The 19,308-nt window shown below is 41.1% G+C and overlaps 1 protein-coding gene across 1 annotated transcript in view; it reads right to left on the bottom strand.

Moving 5' to 3' along the window:
* The window catches only part of sorbs2b (sorbin and SH3 domain containing 2b), a 114,411-nt gene that overhangs the window by 29,990 nt on the left and 65,113 nt on the right, over positions 1–19,308 (bottom strand). The window contains exons 13-22 of the mRNA XM_060927870.1: positions 18,581–18,664; positions 17,982–18,038; positions 14,526–14,575; positions 6,454–6,656; positions 6,010–6,125; positions 4,576–5,937; positions 3,582–3,665; positions 724–770; positions 463–577; positions 223–351 (exon numbers count right to left, since the gene is read on the bottom strand). Of these exons, the coding sequence (XP_060783853.1) occupies positions 223–351; positions 463–577; positions 724–770; positions 3,582–3,665; positions 4,576–5,937; positions 6,010–6,125; positions 6,454–6,656; positions 14,526–14,575; positions 17,982–18,038; positions 18,581–18,664 (2,247 nt within the window). The remainder of the gene's footprint in view (positions 1–222; positions 352–462; positions 578–723; positions 771–3,581; positions 3,666–4,575; positions 5,938–6,009; positions 6,126–6,453; positions 6,657–14,525; positions 14,576–17,981; positions 18,039–18,580; positions 18,665–19,308) is intronic.

Below are 19,308 nucleotides of genomic sequence, written 5' to 3'. Positions count from 1 at the left end.
GGCAGGACATTTAAAGTGACTGTACAGTCTTTGATTTTCTGCATCTGGACTGTCTTCTTTAATTGAGCTCACAAGTTGTCAACAGGCATAAAATCGATTGACTTCACCTTCTGGCAGAAACAACCAGGTTTTCATCTGGTACTTGGCAGAATTCATGATATCTTCAATATTTACTCACTGAAAACTGTGCCACGGTATTCTATAATATTGCCCGAGCCTTGCCTTTCTTAAAGAAAGCTCCACATTAGTGTCAGCGCTGAAGTTGTAGCGAGCCACAGCTTCCCCAATCTCTGTACTTTGGACTGGAGGAGGAGGCCTTGCAGGCTGCTGTCTGTCTGATAGAGAGATTTTCTGACAACAGCAACACACAAAGACAGCACAAGGAACGTAATGAGTAGATCCGCATGCACAAACCAAAATAAGTATTAACATGGGCTTGAGTTAGGCATGAATATCACAAACCTCCACATAAGAGATAGGAAAGATGCCTACTTTCCCACGATGTTCTCCTTCAAACCAGTTATTATCTATCTGCCGAGTGATGTACACAGTCTCCCCTTTATTGAATGAAAGCTCTCTGCGTAGGTAATTTAAGATAAACAGAAAGTTATTTTATGATCAAGGATGATTATGGCATGCAGAACGATTGTAAAATATAATCATTTTTGCTTGAACAAAAAGGAAACTTAAATTTGTAAAGACAGAATTTTGAACATTTCATACTTTGCTGTCAGTGCCTTGAAGTCGTATATCGCTCTGGCTGGTAGTTTCTGTATGATAAGAAAAGCACAGGGATTAAATTGTCTACTATGACAATAGATACTGAAGCACAATTCCTGTAATCCATGACTTAAGAATTTAACAACTTAAGACTTCCCTCAGTCTCCTAACTGCATGCTATTAGTTTCACCGTACTGTAGTTACTGAGCAATACACTTAAAATCAATAAATAGATAACAGGCTCAGTCTTGGGCAACAATGTCTTCAAAAATAATGAAATTAAAATGTTTTACATGACAGGAAAATCTACTGTAAACGGCAGGATACAGCACTTACGTAAATAGAGTCGATATTTGGTGTAACCCTTTGCTTTTAAAAACGTAGTCTCTGATGCACTTCTGACAACCTGCATTATGTTTGTTTGTTTTTTTTATACTAGATGAAGTCATTGAGAGAAACAGGATGTTTTGGACAAAAAAATAATCTTTATCAGCTGTTCAAGCACATTACTTCTGAGACTGGATGAGGTGGAAAAAAAATTGATATTACTGCATTGCTTCTGAAATATAACACAATTACGTTATGAAAAGTAACAACATGTACTTTACTGCTTCTCTGACCTTTAGGTCATGAGAAAGCCATGGCCTAATGATTAGAGAAGCAGCTTTGGGACCAAAAGGTCACCGGTTTGATTCCCTGGACCAGCAAGAATGGCTGAAGTGCCCTTGAGCAAGGCAACTAAACCCCAGCTGCTCTGGTTTTGTTGTAAGTCACTCTGGATAAAAGCATCTACTAAATGCCTGGAATATAAAATTATTATTTTTTTATAATTGTGGATTTTTAAGAAGGTTATAGATGCTGCCATGGCTCAGTCACCACTGTTGAATAAACAGATGCACTGACCGATACACAATCACTTCTAAGTCACATAGAATTCCTTGCTCACCCATCCTACTAATAAAACCGTGGCAGAAATTATACTTCAGAACTTCCAGATCCTCCAGGATGACCTCAGACTACTACCTTTTTTTAAGGAACCCCCACTTTTTATCCCCCGTTGGCTGAAAGGCCTGAAGGGGGATTATGTCATGGCAATTTCCATCCGTCCGTCTGTCCGTCCATCCTGGGAAGGGTGCTCACCTTCTGAAATCAACTCCTCTCACAATTTTTGGAGGAATTTCATGAAACTTGGCAGGATTCTTTGTTATATGTCGGTAAAATGCATATTGTAATTTCATTAAATTCAGTCATATTTTACCAGAGTTACAGCCCTTGATTGATAAAATTATACTTTGACAATTTCATGAGAGTGTGTTTTTCTTCTGACGTCAACTCCTCTCACAATTTTTGGATGAATTTCTCGAAGCTTGGCAAAAGGCCTTGTTATATGACGGTAATACGCATATTGCGATTTAATTTCGTTTGTGAAAATTTTACCAGAGTTTTGACCCTTGATTAAATAACTTGTACTTTGGCAATTTCATGAGGGTGTACGTTCTTCTGAAATCAACTCCTCTCACAGTTTGTGGAGGAATTTCACTAAACTTGGCAAAAGGCTTTGTCATATGACAGTTATATGCATACTGAAATTTTGTTTAATTTGGGCAAATTGTAGAGTTTACGCTCTACAAGAGTTACGCCCTTGAATATTAACAAACTTGTACTTTGGCAATTTCATCAAGGTGTGCTTGCACTCTGAAATCAACTTCCCTTACAATTTTTGGAAGAATTTCATGTAATTTGCCAAAAAGTGTTTATCCCCCGCTGGCCCAGAGGCCCGAAGGGGGATTATGTCATGGTGATGTCTGTCTGTCCGTCCGTCCCGGGAAGGGTGCTCACCTTCTGAAATCAACTCTTCTCACAATTTCTGGAGAAATTTCACAAAACTTGACAGGATTCTTTGTCGCTAATATGCATATTGCAATTTCGTTCAATTCGGTCACATTTTACCAGAGTTATGGCACAGTTGCCAGTGGAGTATATTGTGCTCTCAGAGCACTCTTGTTCCTAATAGACAAGATTTAAAAAAAAAAAATCAGAGACATGCCTATCAGGAGTGAACTACAGTAAATGATCAGTCTAACAATAGGTATGGCACATCTGTAAATATGCGTGTATACAACCCCTCAAAACCCTCTTCTTATTCTTCTTCTTTTGGCTGCTCCCGTACACCCATGCTAAAAATCCTGTACTAAAATCACAGGCCCTAACCATGGGTGCAGATCCCGGGGGGGACGGGGGGGACATGACCCCCCCAATTTCTGAAAAACATGAATTGTCCCCCCCAATAAAAATCCCCTAAATTATTCAAAATTGTACAAAAAAAAATGTATTTTCAGACAAATGATTCCCTGTGCAGTACTTTTTGAATGATGTAGCGAGCCTCTACGAAGTTGTGATTTATGGTTGCATGGTATGAGTTGCATACGGGCAAAAAAAAAAAAATCACTTTTGTGCCCCCCCCAGTCCTGACATCGGATCTGCACCCCTGGCCCTAACAGACTGGTTTTGTCCCTCATTGCTCCTCATGCATCACCACAAGAGCTGTTTATGATCTTTCCAGCCAGAAATTTAACCAGCTGTACTTTAGAGAAACAAGGGAAGACTGTCTGACTGTCTCTGTGTCGTAGCAGTGTAATACCACAATTGCTCAATTATTCAGTTCACAGCTTGTCGAGCAAATTACATTTGATTAAATTATAAAAAGATGATTTCAGCCCAAAAATAACATGTTGGTGACTCTGAGTGTGACCTGTGGTTCAACTATTTTTTTTTTTTTTTAACTTCTGTTTTCTGGGGTAGGCTATGCCACTGCCAGTGCTTTTTAATGCTAATGAGCAATGAGCTGTTGAGCCACTAACCTCTCTGATGGGTGTAGGCCTTCTGCTCTGTGGAGTTTGTTGGCCTACATCAGGATAGGAATAACCTCTGGATGTGTCTTGATCAAGAGAGAAGAGAGAAGCAAAAAAATGAGGAAGAAAAGATACAGTTCATCCAGACAGAAGACCTACTACAATTCCATGCAGAATGTATGGATTGGTGAAGTTATGGCGTGTTTATTCAGAGCAATAAACACATTATTTGGAAAAAAAAGAAGTTAATTCACTCATACAGCAACAAAAAATACACATAAATCTGATCTTTCTGCAAAGTCATCACGCTAATCTCTTTAATCTCTTTTGAATGACTTGTACCAGTCAACTCAGGCGGATTTATAGTCTCCCTCTGGTAACAGATCCCCTGCATGAAACACACATGCGAGTCTTATACATAGTAAGGATTTCTCACTGCCAAATGCTTGCATGGCTCTTTGCTCAGGGGAGTAGTCATTTAAAAGCTCTTGGCTGCTTTCAAAAGTAAACTGGCTTCATTAGGTTTATTTAAAGCGTGTGGAAAAATATACCCTGTGCCAGTGTAAATAAAAGCTATAGCATGCATGCTATAAGACACAGAAACCAATCACAGGTCAGTTATTCTGTTGTAGTTTGGCATACAGTGTTTTAGACTGCAACCTTCATTTTTTTTCCCCTAGGAAAGGTCCACTGAAAAGATATTGTAAAAACTCTCACTCAATGCAAATTATTATATAAACAAGCAAAAAAAAAAAAAAAAAAATATATATATATATATATATATATATATATATATATATATATATATATATATAATAATCGGTCAGTGAAATGGTTCAATGAGACATCCAATGAAGAACGACAAAACTTTTTCTACTTCAAATCACATTCACAAAAACATGGAGATTATTTGAGTGCAGAGTATGGAGGTTGCTTGGAGGAATGATAACCCAAACACAAATGAGAATATGGGAACATTGATGACTGATCAATAGAATCCACCTTGAGAGCATCTCAGAGCGTTATGTTTTCTCTGCTTGTTGTCTGTGTGGTGGCAGGAGTCACTGCAGGGCAGATGGGAGTACTCTGGCTGGTCCTGGATGTACATGCCATCATGCAGGGCATGGCAAGAGGAAAGCTGGGTTGGACCAGATTGGTCCAGAGCCTGAAGAGAGGACTTCCTTTCAGGAACTTCAGGCAGCAGCTCTGCCAGAAGCCTGTGGAGGATGCTGTTTTCTGGCAGGCTGCCCCTGCGTTTTTCAGTGCAAATGTGTTCGTAGATGTCCTTCAGGGCCGAGTCCAGAGCTCTGTACATGCACCTCTTGGATTTTGGTATGCTGGAGTTCTTATTTCTGCGAAAAGGTACTGGACTGACCAGAAAGGCCAGTTTGCTGAGGCCGATGTCAGACTCCTCCACATGAAGCCGATGCCTTTGGTCTTTCTTGGCCTTCTCGTGTTTGATCAGGGTAGTAAAGCGTGTGAAGGAGGCTGGGCACATGCCTTTGCAGGAACTCACTAGCTGCCTGTTGTAGCGATGATGATGGCCTGATCCACAGAAGCTCTCAGAGGATGTAAGGGAGCAGTGGTCAAAGTCACTCTCACTGCAGTTGGACGATCCCTCAATTTGTATAAAGTCACCGGACACAACAGCATCGTGATCACTGTCTGTGAAATCTTGCTGAACAGTAGGGCATCTTATGTGGTTGTTGGATATTTGGATGTGAATTGGCACATTAGCACGAATCTTGTGGTGTTGTGGCTGTCCTTCTGGAGGATTTCTGGCTGGTGACTCTTCATCCAGCAAGGACTCAATAGAGTAGCTGCGATTTTGGTTGGCAATCTTCCTTGAAGGACCTGTGTTCTGGCAATCACTGTCTAGGTTTGGCATGGATTTGGATTTTTGGATTAAACTCTCAAATTCAGAGATTCTGTTGTGCACCATATCATGAGGTATCTCACTGCTGGAACCATTGTTGCTCAAGCCATGGCCCTTGTACTGCTCACCCTCATAATTCTGAATCCTGGCTTTGACAGAACAAACGTGTGAATTGCTAAGCTCTTGCCGGTTGATGTGGTGCATCTTCTTGTACAATTTGAGGAAACCTGGTGCACTATGGGCTGAGCAGTTTTGACTGCGGTCTTTGTATTCTTCGGAATTCCTATCGTCACTGTGGGAAAAAACTTCTTGTCCTCCGTTCTGCATCACTGATACAGCGTTTTCAGGCCATTTTCCCGTTCCTTTATCCTGACTCTCAGAGAGGAGATCATCGTAGCTCCAGGATCTCGGCTTAGGAGAGAGCTCTAGACTCTCTCGTTCTGATTGCCAGCCGTTCGTTAAGTCTTCTGAGGCAGATAGATTGGTTGTGTCTTCATTTTGGTCATCGTTTTGAAATGTCGCTACTGAAATCTGTGAGGTATCATTGTTTGAATTTTGGATGAATAAGTCCTCATTTTGGTCATTATTTCCATATGAGGCCACTATTTCAAATGAGGTATCATGGCTTGGATTTTGACCATTTAAATGTGTTGAGTGCATTGTTCTAATATCCCCACCTTTATATATCCACCATGAGCAGCATGACAAGAGAGAGACATGAGAAGGCATTAACATGATTTTAGCAGAAAAGAAGGGATTTGTACTTGATACAGTAGCACATTTATCAAAACGGAAGAAAAGCAAAAATAATTTCTATTCATTCCTGCAACAAAAGATTTTATGTTTTAAGGCTTATTTTCTGAAACAGTGAAAACTGCAACCAACAAAAATCAGTAAATACATTTGATTCAGTGCAATCAGAGCAGTTAAGATTGTGGCTAAGATTGTGTTTATGCAAGAAAATGAAACCTTAAGCTTTTGCCTAGTACTGTCCATGATGTTTACCTTTTGCCCTGGACAAGGAGGAAGTGGAAGGGGGGTTTAAGGACTTTCTCTGGGTACTGCTGGTCCTGGCTGGTTCAGGAAGGTGAGCAGCAGGAGTCTCTGACGGTTTTCCAATGCTCTGGGTGGAGCTTAGTGAGCTTTGAGGCCTGGACTGGGTGGCTGTGGGCTCTGACTTCCTTCTTGTCCTGTTATCACTGGCAAAACTAAAAATGGTAAGAGGAAATGTCATATGCTTCAAATAGATTCATTTTCAAATGTAGCAGATTATTTGAGGCTAGAATATATATTTTTGCTTGGCAAATTGACCATGGATCCAGATGGCACCCAAAACAGCCACAAAGTAGGACTCTTCCACTTGAGAGATACACGTATATAAGGGACCTAAGAAGTCTTCGCTGATTTGTTTTATGGTCTTGTTAATAAAATGTAGGGCTTCTGTTTTCACAGCCTTTGTAGAATCCATACATTGCATTTAAACGTATAGAACTGTGATAACATTTTCAATACAAGGCAAATTATTTGCAATATTACTTTTACCTTAGATGAGCCCATTAAGCACCTTTTTAAATTCTCATGAGAATTTTTCACATTTTACTTTTTGGGACAACTATTTCTTATTTTACAGTCAACACATGGCTGATGTTTTCACTGATGATGTCAGCCAGAGCACCGTTCCCTCCTGCTTCAAGACCACAACCATCGTCCCTCTTCCCAAGAAGAGCCCACCCACCTGCCTGAATGATTACAGGCTGATAGCACTCACTCCAATCATCTCAAAGTGCTTTGAGAGAGTGGTACTGGCCCACATTCAGAGCAGTATACCGGAAACCCTGGACCCCTTGCAGTATGCCTACAGGCCCAACAGGTCCACCTCAAATGCCATCACTGCTGCCCTCCATTATGCCCTCTCCCACCTGGAAAACAAAGACTCTTACATCAGGATGCTCTTTGTTGACTACAGCTCTGCCTTCAACACGGTCATCCCCCACAAACTCACCCATAAACTGTCCACACTTGGTTTGCACCCCACCCTCTATGACTGGCTCCTCGACTTCCAGACTGTCAGGATTGGTAACAGGACTTCAACCAGCATCATCACAAACACTGGCACCCCACAGGGGCGTATCCTCAGCCCCATCCTCTACACCCTGTTCACCCACAACTGTGTCGCTTCCCACAAGGACAACATCATCCTGAAGTTCACGGATGACACCGCAGTGATAGGACGCATCACTGGCGGAGACGAAACGGCCTACAGGAGGGAGGTGGCCAGTCTGGTGTCATGGTGTGAGGACAACAACCTCACCCTCAACACGGACAAGATGAAGGAGATGATAGTGGACATGAGGAAGGAGAGGAGACCTCATCGGCCACTGTTCATCCGGGGGCTTGAGGTGGATAGGGTTAGCAGCTTCAAATACCTGGGTGTTCACATCAGTGAGGACCTCACATGGACACTTAACACCACACAGCTGGTTAGGAAAGCTCAACAGCGACTGTACTTTCTGAGGAGGCTGAGGAAGTTTGGTATGTCACCCAAGATCCTCGGCAACTTCTACAGCTGCGTGACTGAGAGCATCCTGACCAACTGCATTACTGTGTTATACGGCAGCACTACAGCTATGGACTGCAAACGCCTGCAGAGGATGGTGAAGACTGCTGAGAGGATCACCAAAACTCCACTGCCCTCTCTGCAGAGCATCTACCACCGCAGAGTCCACAGGAGAGCTGCCGCCATCCTCAAAGACCCCACCCACCCAAAGCACAGACTGTTCACACTTCTACCCTCAGGCAGGTACAGACGTGTGAAATGTAAGACTGGCAGACTAAAGAACTCTTTCTTTCCCTCCACCATCAGACTCCTGAACAGCTGACAGGAGTCTATAACCATGGACTACCTCCCTGTAAACTGTCCTTGACTGTTTACATCTGTTAACATTTGTTTGCACATGTTTGCACATTACTGCCCTTTTTGCTGCTGTTTCCTTGACTGTTTACATCTGGTTAAATTTTTTGCACACGTTTGCACATTACTGCCCTTTTTGCTGCTGCGTCCGATCATTGCCTTATTTTTGTATTACACTACCTATTTTGCATAACATTTACCTTTATTTTGTACTATACTGGGTGGTTTTTTTTGCTTTTATTTTGCACTATATTGTCTTTACTTTGTATTATTTCTTCTGCCTGTTTATTTACAGTGCTCAGCGTAAATGAGGACACCCCCTTTGAAAAGTAACATTTTAAACAATATCTCAATGAACACAAACAATTTCCAAAATGTTGACAAGACAAAGTTTGATATAACATCTGTTTAACTTATAACGTGAAAGTAAGGTTAATAATATAACTTAGATTACACATTTTTCAGTTTTACTCAAATTAGGGTGGTGCAAAAATGAGTACACCCCACAACAAAAACTACTACATGTAGTACTTTGTATGGCCTCCATGATTTTTAATGACAGCACCAAGTCTTCTAGGCATGGAATGAACAAGTTGGCGGCATTTTGCAACATCAATCTTTTTCCATTCTTCAACAATGACCTCTTTTAGTGACTGGATGCTGGATGGAGAGTGATGCTCAACTTGTCTCTTCAGAATTCCCCAAAGAAAATAATTTCTTTCCACCACAAAGGTGAAGGCTACAAGAAGATCAGCAAAGCTTTATTTATCAGTCAGAATACTGTAGCAAAAGTGGTACAAAAATTTAAGAAAGATGGAACTGCAACCATCTCACAGAGATGTCCAGGTGATGGTAGCATCTTCTCTTTCAGTATAGAGCAATACATCTGTGAATTCATGATGCCATCACTGAAATGCAGCTCCCCGACACCAGCAGCACTCATGCAGCCCCACATAAGGACACTGCCACCACTATGTTTCACTGTAGACACCAGGCATTTTTCTTTGGATTCCTCACCTTTGCGACGCAATACAGTTTTGAAGCCATCAGTTCCAAAACATTTATCTTGGTCTCATCACTCCAGAGTATAGAGTCCCAGTAGTCTTCATCTTTGTCAGCATGGGCCCTGGCAAACTCTAGGCAGGCTTTTTTGTGCCTGGGCTTTAGGAGAGGCTTCTTTCGTGGACGGCATCCATGCATGCCATTCCTCTGCAGTGTACGCCATATTGCAGGGGTGTCAAACCTGATCCATAAAGGGCCATGTGGCTGCAGGTTTTCATTCCAGCCATGCAGCAGCACCCTGATTTGGCTTATTCAATCAACTGACACACCCACCCTTTAATCAAGGGTGGGTGTGGCTGCAAGTATTTGACTGTGTGAAGACAGTTCAGTTGATTGAATGAGCCAAGTCAGGTGTGCTGCTGCATGGCTGGAATGAAAACCTGCAGCCACAAGGCCCTTTATGGATCAGGTTTAACACCCCTGCCATATTGTGTCACGGGAAATAGTCACCCCAGTTTGGCTTTCTACTTATTTAGATAACTGCAGTGAACTTGCATGCTGATTTTCTTCAACCCTTCTCATCAGAAGACGCTCCTGTTGAGGTGTTAACTTCCATGGACGACCTGGACATCTCTGTGAGATGGTTGCAGTTCCACCTTTCTTAAATTTTTGTACCACTTTTGCTACAGTATTCTGACTGATAAGTAAAGCTTTGCTGATCTTCTTGTAGCCTTCACCTTTGTGGTGGAAAGAAATTATTTTCTTTGGGGAATTCTGAAGAGACAAGTTGAGCATCACTCTCCATCCAGCATCCAGTCACTAAAAGAGGTCATTGTTGAAGAATGGAAAAAGATTGATGTTGCAAAATGTCGCCAACTTGTTCATTCCATGCCTAGAAGACTTGGTGCTGTCATTAAAAATCATGGAGGCCATACAAAGTACTAGATGTAGTAGTTTTTGTTGTGGGGTGTACTCATTTTTGCACCACCCTAATTTGAGTAAAACTGAAAAATGTGCAATCTAAGTTATATTATTAACCTTACTTTCACATTATAAGTTAAACAGATGTTATATTAAACTTTGTCTTGTCAACATTTTGGAAATTGTTTGTGTTCATTGAGATATTGTTTAAAATGTTACTTTTCAAAGGGGCTGTACTCATTTAAGCTGAGCACTGTATTTGTAATTGGCATTCATGGTGGACAGCGAACTAAGAATTTCATTGTGCAAGAGGACATGTCCTTACTGTGCATATGACGACAAACACTTTGAATGAATGATTGAATACATCAGCCAAAGACTGTGGGGAAATGGTTCAACCAGAAAGATGAATTATAGCAATCAACAGCCGGTAGGCTACACTAGCTGGATAGCATCCTGGCTATTAAACATCCACCTTCAAAAAATGTATTTACAAAAACACATACAAAAACATTTTAAAAAAATGTTTGTATAAAAAAAAGAAAACAGGGTCATCTATATTCCCCGCCCTATATACCAACTATATACCAAGTTTCAAGATATTATTTGTCACATTTTTCAAGTTCTGCTGTAGGAAACCAACCCTACTGTACCTCTTTACACTGACCTCAGCAACCCATGGCATAAACCCATCAGACCTTTGGTCTAGGTGAGCTAAAAATTAAAATTTCTCACATTTCTTAGTATCAAAAGGCGCATAGACATTACTTAATCAACACATATACCAACTTTCAAGACCACACCACTCATAGTTTTCGAGTTCTGCTCCGGAAACAAAACCTACCCCTAAGACTAACCTGAGAGACTAAATCTGAAATTGTTTCCATGGAAACATGAAAAATTCAAATTTCTCAAATTTCTTAGTATGAAAAGGCACATCTACATCACCTTGTCAACATGTATACCAAGTTTCAAATCCATATCATGAACAGTTTGGGATATACAGGGAGTGCAGAATTATTAGGCAAATGAGTATGTTGACCACATTACCCTCTCTATGCATGTTGCCCTACTCCAAGCTGCATAGGCTTGAAAGCCTCCTACCAATTAAGCATACCAGGTGATGTGCATCTCTGTAATGAAAAGGGGTGTGGTCTAATGACATCAACACCCTATATCAGGTGTGCAAAATTATTAGGCAACTTCCTTTCCTTTGGCAAAATGGGTCAGAAGAGGGATTTGACGGACTCAGAAAAGTCAAAAATAGTGACATATATTGCAAAGGGATGGAGCACTCTTAAAATTGCCCAGCTTTTGAAGTGTGACCATCGAACAATCAAGCGCTTCATTCAAAATAGTCAACAGGGTCGCAAGAAGCGCGTTGAAAAAAAAAGGCGCAAACTAACTGCCCGTGAACTGAGGAAAGTCAAGCGTGAAGCTGCCAAGATGCCACTCGCCACCAGTTTTGCCATATTTCCGAGCTGCAACATCACTGGAGTGTCAAAAAGCACAAGGTGTGCAATACTCAGGGACACGGCCAAGGTAACAAAGGCTGAAAAACGACCACCACTGAACAAGACACACAAGATGAAACGTCAAGACTGGGCCAAGAAGTATCACAAGACTGATTTTTCTAAGGTCTTATGGACAGATGAAATGAGAGTGAGTCTTGATGGGCCAGATGGATGGGCTCGTGGCTGGATCAGCAAAGGGCAGAGAGCTCCAGTCCGACTCAGACGCCAGCAAGGTGGAGGTGGGGTACTGGTATGGGCTGGTATCATCAAAGATGAGCTTGTGGGACCTTTTCGGGTTGAGGATGGCGTCAAGCTCAACTCCCAGTCCTATTGTCAGTTTTGGGAAGACACCTTCAAGCAGTGGTACAGGAAGAAGTCAGCATCCTTCAAGAAAAACATGATTTTCATGCAGGACAATGCTCCACCACACGCATCCAAGTACTCCACAGCATGGCTGGCCAGAAAGGGTCTAAAGGAAGAAAGATTAATGGCGTGGCCTCCTTGTTCACCTGATCTGAACCCCATAGAAAACCTGTGGTCCCTCATCAAATGTGAGATCTACAAGGAGGGGAAACAGTACACATCTCTGAACAGTGTCTGGGAGGCTGTGGTTGCTGCTGCACGCAATGTTGATCGCAAACAGATCAAAACACTGACCGAATCCATGGATGGCAGGCTTTTGAGTGTCCTTGTAAAGAAAGGCGGCTATATTAGTCACTGATTTGTTTTTTTTGTTTGTTTTTGAATGCCAGCAATGTATATTAGTGAATGTTGAGTTGTTATATTGGTTTCCCTGGTGAAAATAAATGAGTGAAATGGGTATATGTTTGTTTTTTGTTAAGTTGCCTAATAATTATGCACAGTTATAGTCACCTGCACACACAGATATCCTCCTAAGATAGCTAAAACTAAGAAAGCCCTACTCCAACTTCCAAAAATACTCAGCTTTGATATTTATGAGTCTTTTGGGTTCATCAAGAACATAGTTGTTTTTCAATAATAAAACTAATCCTCAAAAATACAACTTGCCTAATAATTCTGCACTCCCTGTATACTCCGGAAACGAACACTGCTCTTAGAAACTAAGTCAAAATAAATTTTTTTTTTTAATGTAAAAATTTGAAAAATACTTTTTTTTTTCCAAAAATCCAAACTAGCAAAAGGCACCAGTTCGCATGTTGCTTGATATGTATACAAAGTTTCATGAAGATATCTTCAGTAGTTTTAAAGATTTGGATCGGAAACGAAAATGTGACTGGACAGACAGACGGACAGAACCCGTTTCTATATCGATAATAACCAGAATCCATGTGGCCCCGAAAAATCATTATTCTCACGCATAATATTTCGTGGGGACAGGACACTGACCTGATATTTAGCTGTGGCCAGATCAGAAGGGAGGGTCAGGGGGACACTCAGTGCGTTTACATGCACATAGAGAGAATCGAATTTCTGCCGTTGCTCGACTGAAATCGAAGTTCAAAATGCCATGTATACACCTTAATTCGGCTGAAATTGAACCGAACTTGATTTCTCGGAATCGAACTACACGACCTAGATTATGCGATTTCTGCCGAGCTACTTAGTGCATGTAAACCCTATTGAGCTACGTAGTCCAGCTACTTACTTCAGCGCTGCCCCTTCCGGAAGTGATGAGTGACGAGACCACAAGCGGGAAACACAACAGCCTCGGTCGGCATGACAACGAATCATGACAACGGCATGAATATTTTCTTTTTGTGGCATTGTTTGCACTGTTAAAATTTAGCTCACTTACTGTATCACCAAATACATCTGTACAGCTGTTGCATAGCTGTGAATTGTGTACATAAACAAGTCATTGTATTTGTGTGTGTGTGTGTGTGTGTATATATATATATATATATATATATATATATATATATATATATATGTCCAACATCTGAAGAATGTCAATAAAAACAAAACAATTGAACTTTTTGTGTGTTTATTAAGACATAAGTTAAATTGTAAGCAAAAAAAAATATTTTTTTGTAAGCAAAAAATGGACTTTAGAAAAATATACAATTGTGCAAAATAAGTTGTCTTACAAAACAGTGGTCTGCGCAGGACAGTTTGTAGCCATACAGTCTGTTAGAGCAAGCCTAACAGCTTGAGCACGGAACTTGTGAACACGGAACTGCCAGTGTTGCCAGATTGGGCGGTTTTAAGTGCATTTTGGTGGATTTGAACGTTTTGGGCTGGAAAACAGCAGTATCTGGCAACACTGCTGATAACTTTGTTTATACTCTTGAATAGCTCTTCTTCATGACGACAACCGGAAGTGTACCAACACGATGGGGCGTGTAGCGCCACCTGTGGCTCGGGTGCACAATGTACCTCACACAATAGCTCGATTTCCTTGTGTGCATGTAGGATTGGATTTCTCTTGCACCCCTGCTGGGACCCTTAGCTCGATTACCGACAGTAGCTCGATTTGGATGTGCATGTAAACGCACTGACTGATTGCTGCTGACAGCCCATAAGGGCAAGGCTTTTTCAGCTGTCTTACTTTTTCAAAACTACTACAGTCAGCAGCACAATCACACCATTCCTGTACATCAACAATGCTATTCAGCAAAAAACTAAATGAGAAAGCTTAAAGACATTTCGAATTCATCTTAATCCAAGTAAAGACATAGCTTCGTATTTCTTATCTGAGGGTAAAATGAATAATAGCCACTGTACAATAGATGGGAAAAACAACTTACCTTGAGGACCGTTCAAAGCTTCTGTCAGCAGATGGATGATAAAGAAAAGCCTGAAACAGAAAATAAAAAGAGTAAAGGGATTCCTATAATTGTGGAACCTTATAGATCCAATTAATTCCTGATACGCTGAGTAAAGTTGACCAAGTGGCCCCAAATACCATATTTGCCATCTTTTTTCTCAAATTACACGTTCGCTGTCTTTCCAAAAGGCAGGAAGAGTGCCTGAGAAGAAAAGCTCAGCCGCTTGCAGAGCAGCTGGATGCAGAACACTTACAATGGTCTCGATGTCAAATGAAGCAGGGAATTCCTTGTGCACATGGCTGTAGTAAATAACCATTTTCCCTTCGACTGAAGCTCTGAGGTGGCTCAACTGGAGTTATTCTGTTGAGCTGTGGGAGCTGGCCATCTATTTTTTTTTTTTTTGAACAGGCTTTAAAAGTAGCCTGGGTGAGGTGGCTGGAATGTCCGCTTGCTGTGACACATGCGACGCCAGTCAACATAAATAACAGGAGCAAGTGACAGCTACCTCGCCTGCAAGCTCTTAATAGGGCTGTGAAGCCGCACTGCAATTTTAAGTAGCGCTCTGTATGGTTTTATAGCAGTCTTCCAAACGTAAGTGCAATTTTGAGCACCCACCGTTTCACCATCTCACACGTTTCATACTATTCAGTCAGCGTGATTGATGATGTATTGGATAATTGTTAATCCTAAAGAAATAAAACGACTCAAAGTTGCCTTATCCGCACATATATGCGAGTTGTAAACATAAGTAGAAACAAAGACTATATTTAACTGAGAGAAGTGGCAGCAGGCTAATTTTATCCACACAGCTGATGTGAAATGGGATGTCATTTGAGCCTTTGAGAAGCACGTCTACATCCTTGACTTACTCCAACTAGTTCTCTTGTCTCACAACAAAACACCTAGCACAGGAAATCATGAATCATGTACACCGAGACATTTTTGTGCATATAACTAATGTCCATTGCTTATATTGCATCTCGTTTCTAATTAGATGGTTTTAACAAAAGAGAAAGATGTTTTTGACAGAGAATGATGAGCATGTGATGAAAATGAAGTAACATGAACCAATATTTTGTCTTACTGTACGGTAAGTTTTCTTTATCTCATATTCAGAAATCCACCCATCTCTTAATCATTTTCTATTTTTACCTCGTTCTCACCCAATTGTGGACAATTTGGCATTTCCTCCCACTAACTACTAGAGCGGCGGCTACAATTATCGACACCCTAACGATCTTTTGGCTGTTGCAAAAGTAGAAAAGACTTTCAATACGTAAATTGTGCATGAATAATTACACACACTTCCACTGGAAAAAAATGAGTTGATTCCCGATTACTTAGCGTATCAGATCACGTGACAGCGTTCCACAATTATCGACACATTTGTCCACAGTTATCGACAGCCAGATGATTTATTTAAAAAAAAAAAAAATTCGGTATGTGGTATTAAGTTAATAAAACATAGTCTCATCTCATTATCTGTAGCCGCTTTATCCTGTTCTACAGGGTCGCAGGCAAGCTGGAGCCTATCCCAGCTGACTACGGGCGAAAGGCGGGGTACACCCTGGACAAGTCGCCAGGTCAATAAAACATAGTTTTCATTTAAAATTTGTTTTACATACTTATTTAGTACAGGGCGGCACAGTGGTGTAGTGGTTAGCGTTGTCACCTCACAGCAAGAAGGTCCGGGTTCGAGCCCCGTGGCCGGCGAGGGCCTTTCTGTGCGGAGTTTGCATGTTCTCCCCGTGTCCGCGTGGGTTTCTTCCGGGTACTCCGGTTTCCCCCACAGTCCAAAGACATGCAGGTTAGGTTAACTGGTGACTCTAAATTGAGCGTAGGTGTGAATGTGAGTGTGAATGGTTGTCTGTGTCTATGTGTCAGCCCTGTGATGACCTGGCGACTTGTCCAGGGTGTACCCCGCCTCTTACCCATAGTCAGCTGGGATAGGCTCCAGCTTGCCTGCGACCCTGTAGAACAGGATAAAGCGGCTAGAGATAATGAGATGAGATTAATATATCGATGTCAGTGCTTATGTAAATCAGGAAGTAATTCTAATGTTTGTAAACAAATGACCTGGTAATGTTTAACCTGTGTCAGAAAATCTTTTTGTTCCACTTTCTAAGTATTTTCGTAGATCACATTTTGTTAATCATCCGTTGTTGTTTGTATTAATTTCGAGTTTTGTAGTTTACCAATAAATGTCAACGGGGAATTGATGTTGTAACCACATGAAAATCCAGTTCAAAGGTCGCATGTCATTCCTCAAACCAAAACTTTATATTTTTACATCTAAAAATATAAAATGACGACTGATATTGTAATATGTGGTAGGTATTTACAACAAACTGAAAAAAAATCTGAATGGAATAGAAAAATCTGAATATTTCAAGCATGTAATTTTTTATATGCTAGAAATTTAATTCTGATCTAATTCTATTTATTGCAATCGGATTCCAAATACTCTATAAACTTCCATTCTGTTATGAATCAGAAAAAAAAATTATTATAAATCACAGCATTTTTTTTTTAAAGTACTTCATCTACTTCAACAATGTTCCACAAAGATCGATCCATAACAGTTGTAGATGTCACTTAATTCCACAGGGTGTCGATAATGGTGGACACCAGTGAACGTGATCACTATTATCGACACCTCACGTGACTTCTCAAACGCGCGTTTAGATACAAAATGGCGACTGTCAAATGAAAGCGTAAGAAACAAAGTAGGTTTCGACAAGGAGATCATGAAATATCGGTGAATTTGATCAGTAAAAACATGTCCATGATCTTTCCACCACGCTTACCTGCGATGATAACGTCTGGGTTTTCCTCAAATTGCTGATCGTGCTAAAAAAAAAAAAATTCCATCTCAGGTAATGATCTCTGTCATCAGACGACAAGATCAGATGGCGAGGGGGGGTTTCCGGTTGATTAATTAACCAATAATAACTGTTGTAACTGAAACTCACCTTTGTAAAATTGTTTTTATTGGTAAATCTGAAAAAGTGTCAATAATTATGGACTGTCGATAATTGCAGCTGCCGCTCTAGTTCTCCTGTATCGTACAACAGCTACCAACTAGGGCAGATAAAGGTTGACGTGTGCTTCGTCTGAGCCACAACTGCATCTTTTCTAATCTGGTGCTCATGCTACGTCACAGGGCAGTTGACCACACATGGAAGAAAGCTCTAACTGCCCTCTTCTGTACACATGAGCTCACAGACACCTATGATTGGTTAGAGTCGCACTGATTGACAGGGGAGAGAGTCATTCTATCCCTCCCACCCACAGAGCATGGCCAATTTTGCTTTCATGAACTTACACCAACAACAGGGTGATGGATTGTCTGTTGCACCACTATGTATTTTTGTATCACTTATCTTCTTTCGTTCATTTATTTATCACTCATTCTCCTCCCCACTCCATCATTACCTCATTATGGATTCGAAGAGCACTCTCTGGATCATAATCCAGGCGTTTTTTAGGAGGCTTGACCCAGAGGAGGGAGAAAAAGCAGGAGTTGAGGTGAGCCAGAAATGAAAGGGGAAAAAAAAGGAGGAAGTAGTTACCTGACTGTAGGAGAAGAATCAGATGGCATGCCACTACACACTAGCACACGATTAGCATCACTGCACACAGGACTAACTACTGGTCACTACCATTAGCCCTTACACCGTTCAACAAAGCAATATGTCGTCATGCAAGTGGTCTCAAAATCAGACAGGCCATTTGCATGTGATAAAAACCGCAGAGCTGGATGTGTGAAGAACAGAGGCACTTGGTGACACAATGAGACACAAGGCTAAAATGTTGGAAGGTCGGAGCAGAACTGATCAAGTTACAGTTAATTGGTTGATCGCTTGATTTTCACTCATTATCATGAGGCTGCCCTAAATGTTTCTGCTCATTCCAACCAGTCATTCCAGACCTGACTACAGCAATAAGGAAACTACTATGGAAGCCAACAAGCTTCCCACTGTATGTGCCATGCTAGCAGAGTCAAACCAAACACACAACTACACCCCACTTACCGGCCGTCCAAACTCCAGCTCTGCAAAGAACTTATACCAGGGCTCATTCTCTAAAGCTAGCTCTTCTGGTGTTAAGTTACTCTTCTGGTTGTAGAATGGACAAAAGTGGGGAAAGAGGAGAGGGATGAGAGAGGGAACAGGAGTGAAAAGGAGTAATGGCCATAGACATGCAAGTGTCAACATAAGGAATGGCTTTGACAAGATAGAAACTGTGAACCATGAATATTTGTTAAGACATTATTTCTAAAATATCCTAAATATTAATACATAGTACAACAAAAATGGGATGTTGTGTAGCAGTGTAACGGTCAGCAGCCGTACCCTTCCCATTCCAACTGAGACCACTTAGTCCAACCACTTAGTCAGATAACATAACTACTGCATTTCATAAATATATATTATTTACCAGCTTAAAGTCGGCCCATATCGTGAAATACCATGACCGAGGTCTTGAAAATACTGACCGAGGCCTCTGGGCCGAAGTCAGTATTTTCAAGGCCGAGGTCACGGTATTTCACGAAACGGACTGACCTTAAGCTGGTAAATAATATATTTATTTTTTTCTTTACCAAATTTTAACAGAAAATGAGAGCACCCGAAAGGGAAACCATATTTAGAACAAACCTGCTACAAGCTCGTCAAAAACCTGTTTGACAAGCTATGTCAGCTTGGAATTTTCCAAAAATAAAACTCGCTTTCGCTGTGAACACTGTCGTTATCGGTATCTA

Source organism: Neoarius graeffei, chromosome 8 (assembly GCF_027579695.1).
Source record: "Neoarius graeffei isolate fNeoGra1 chromosome 8, fNeoGra1.pri, whole genome shotgun sequence".
Lineage (NCBI taxonomy): Eukaryota > Metazoa > Chordata > Actinopteri > Siluriformes > Ariidae > Neoarius > Neoarius graeffei.
Note: the sequence above shows the minus strand (reverse complement) of the source record. Positions and strands in the feature narration are given on the sequence as shown.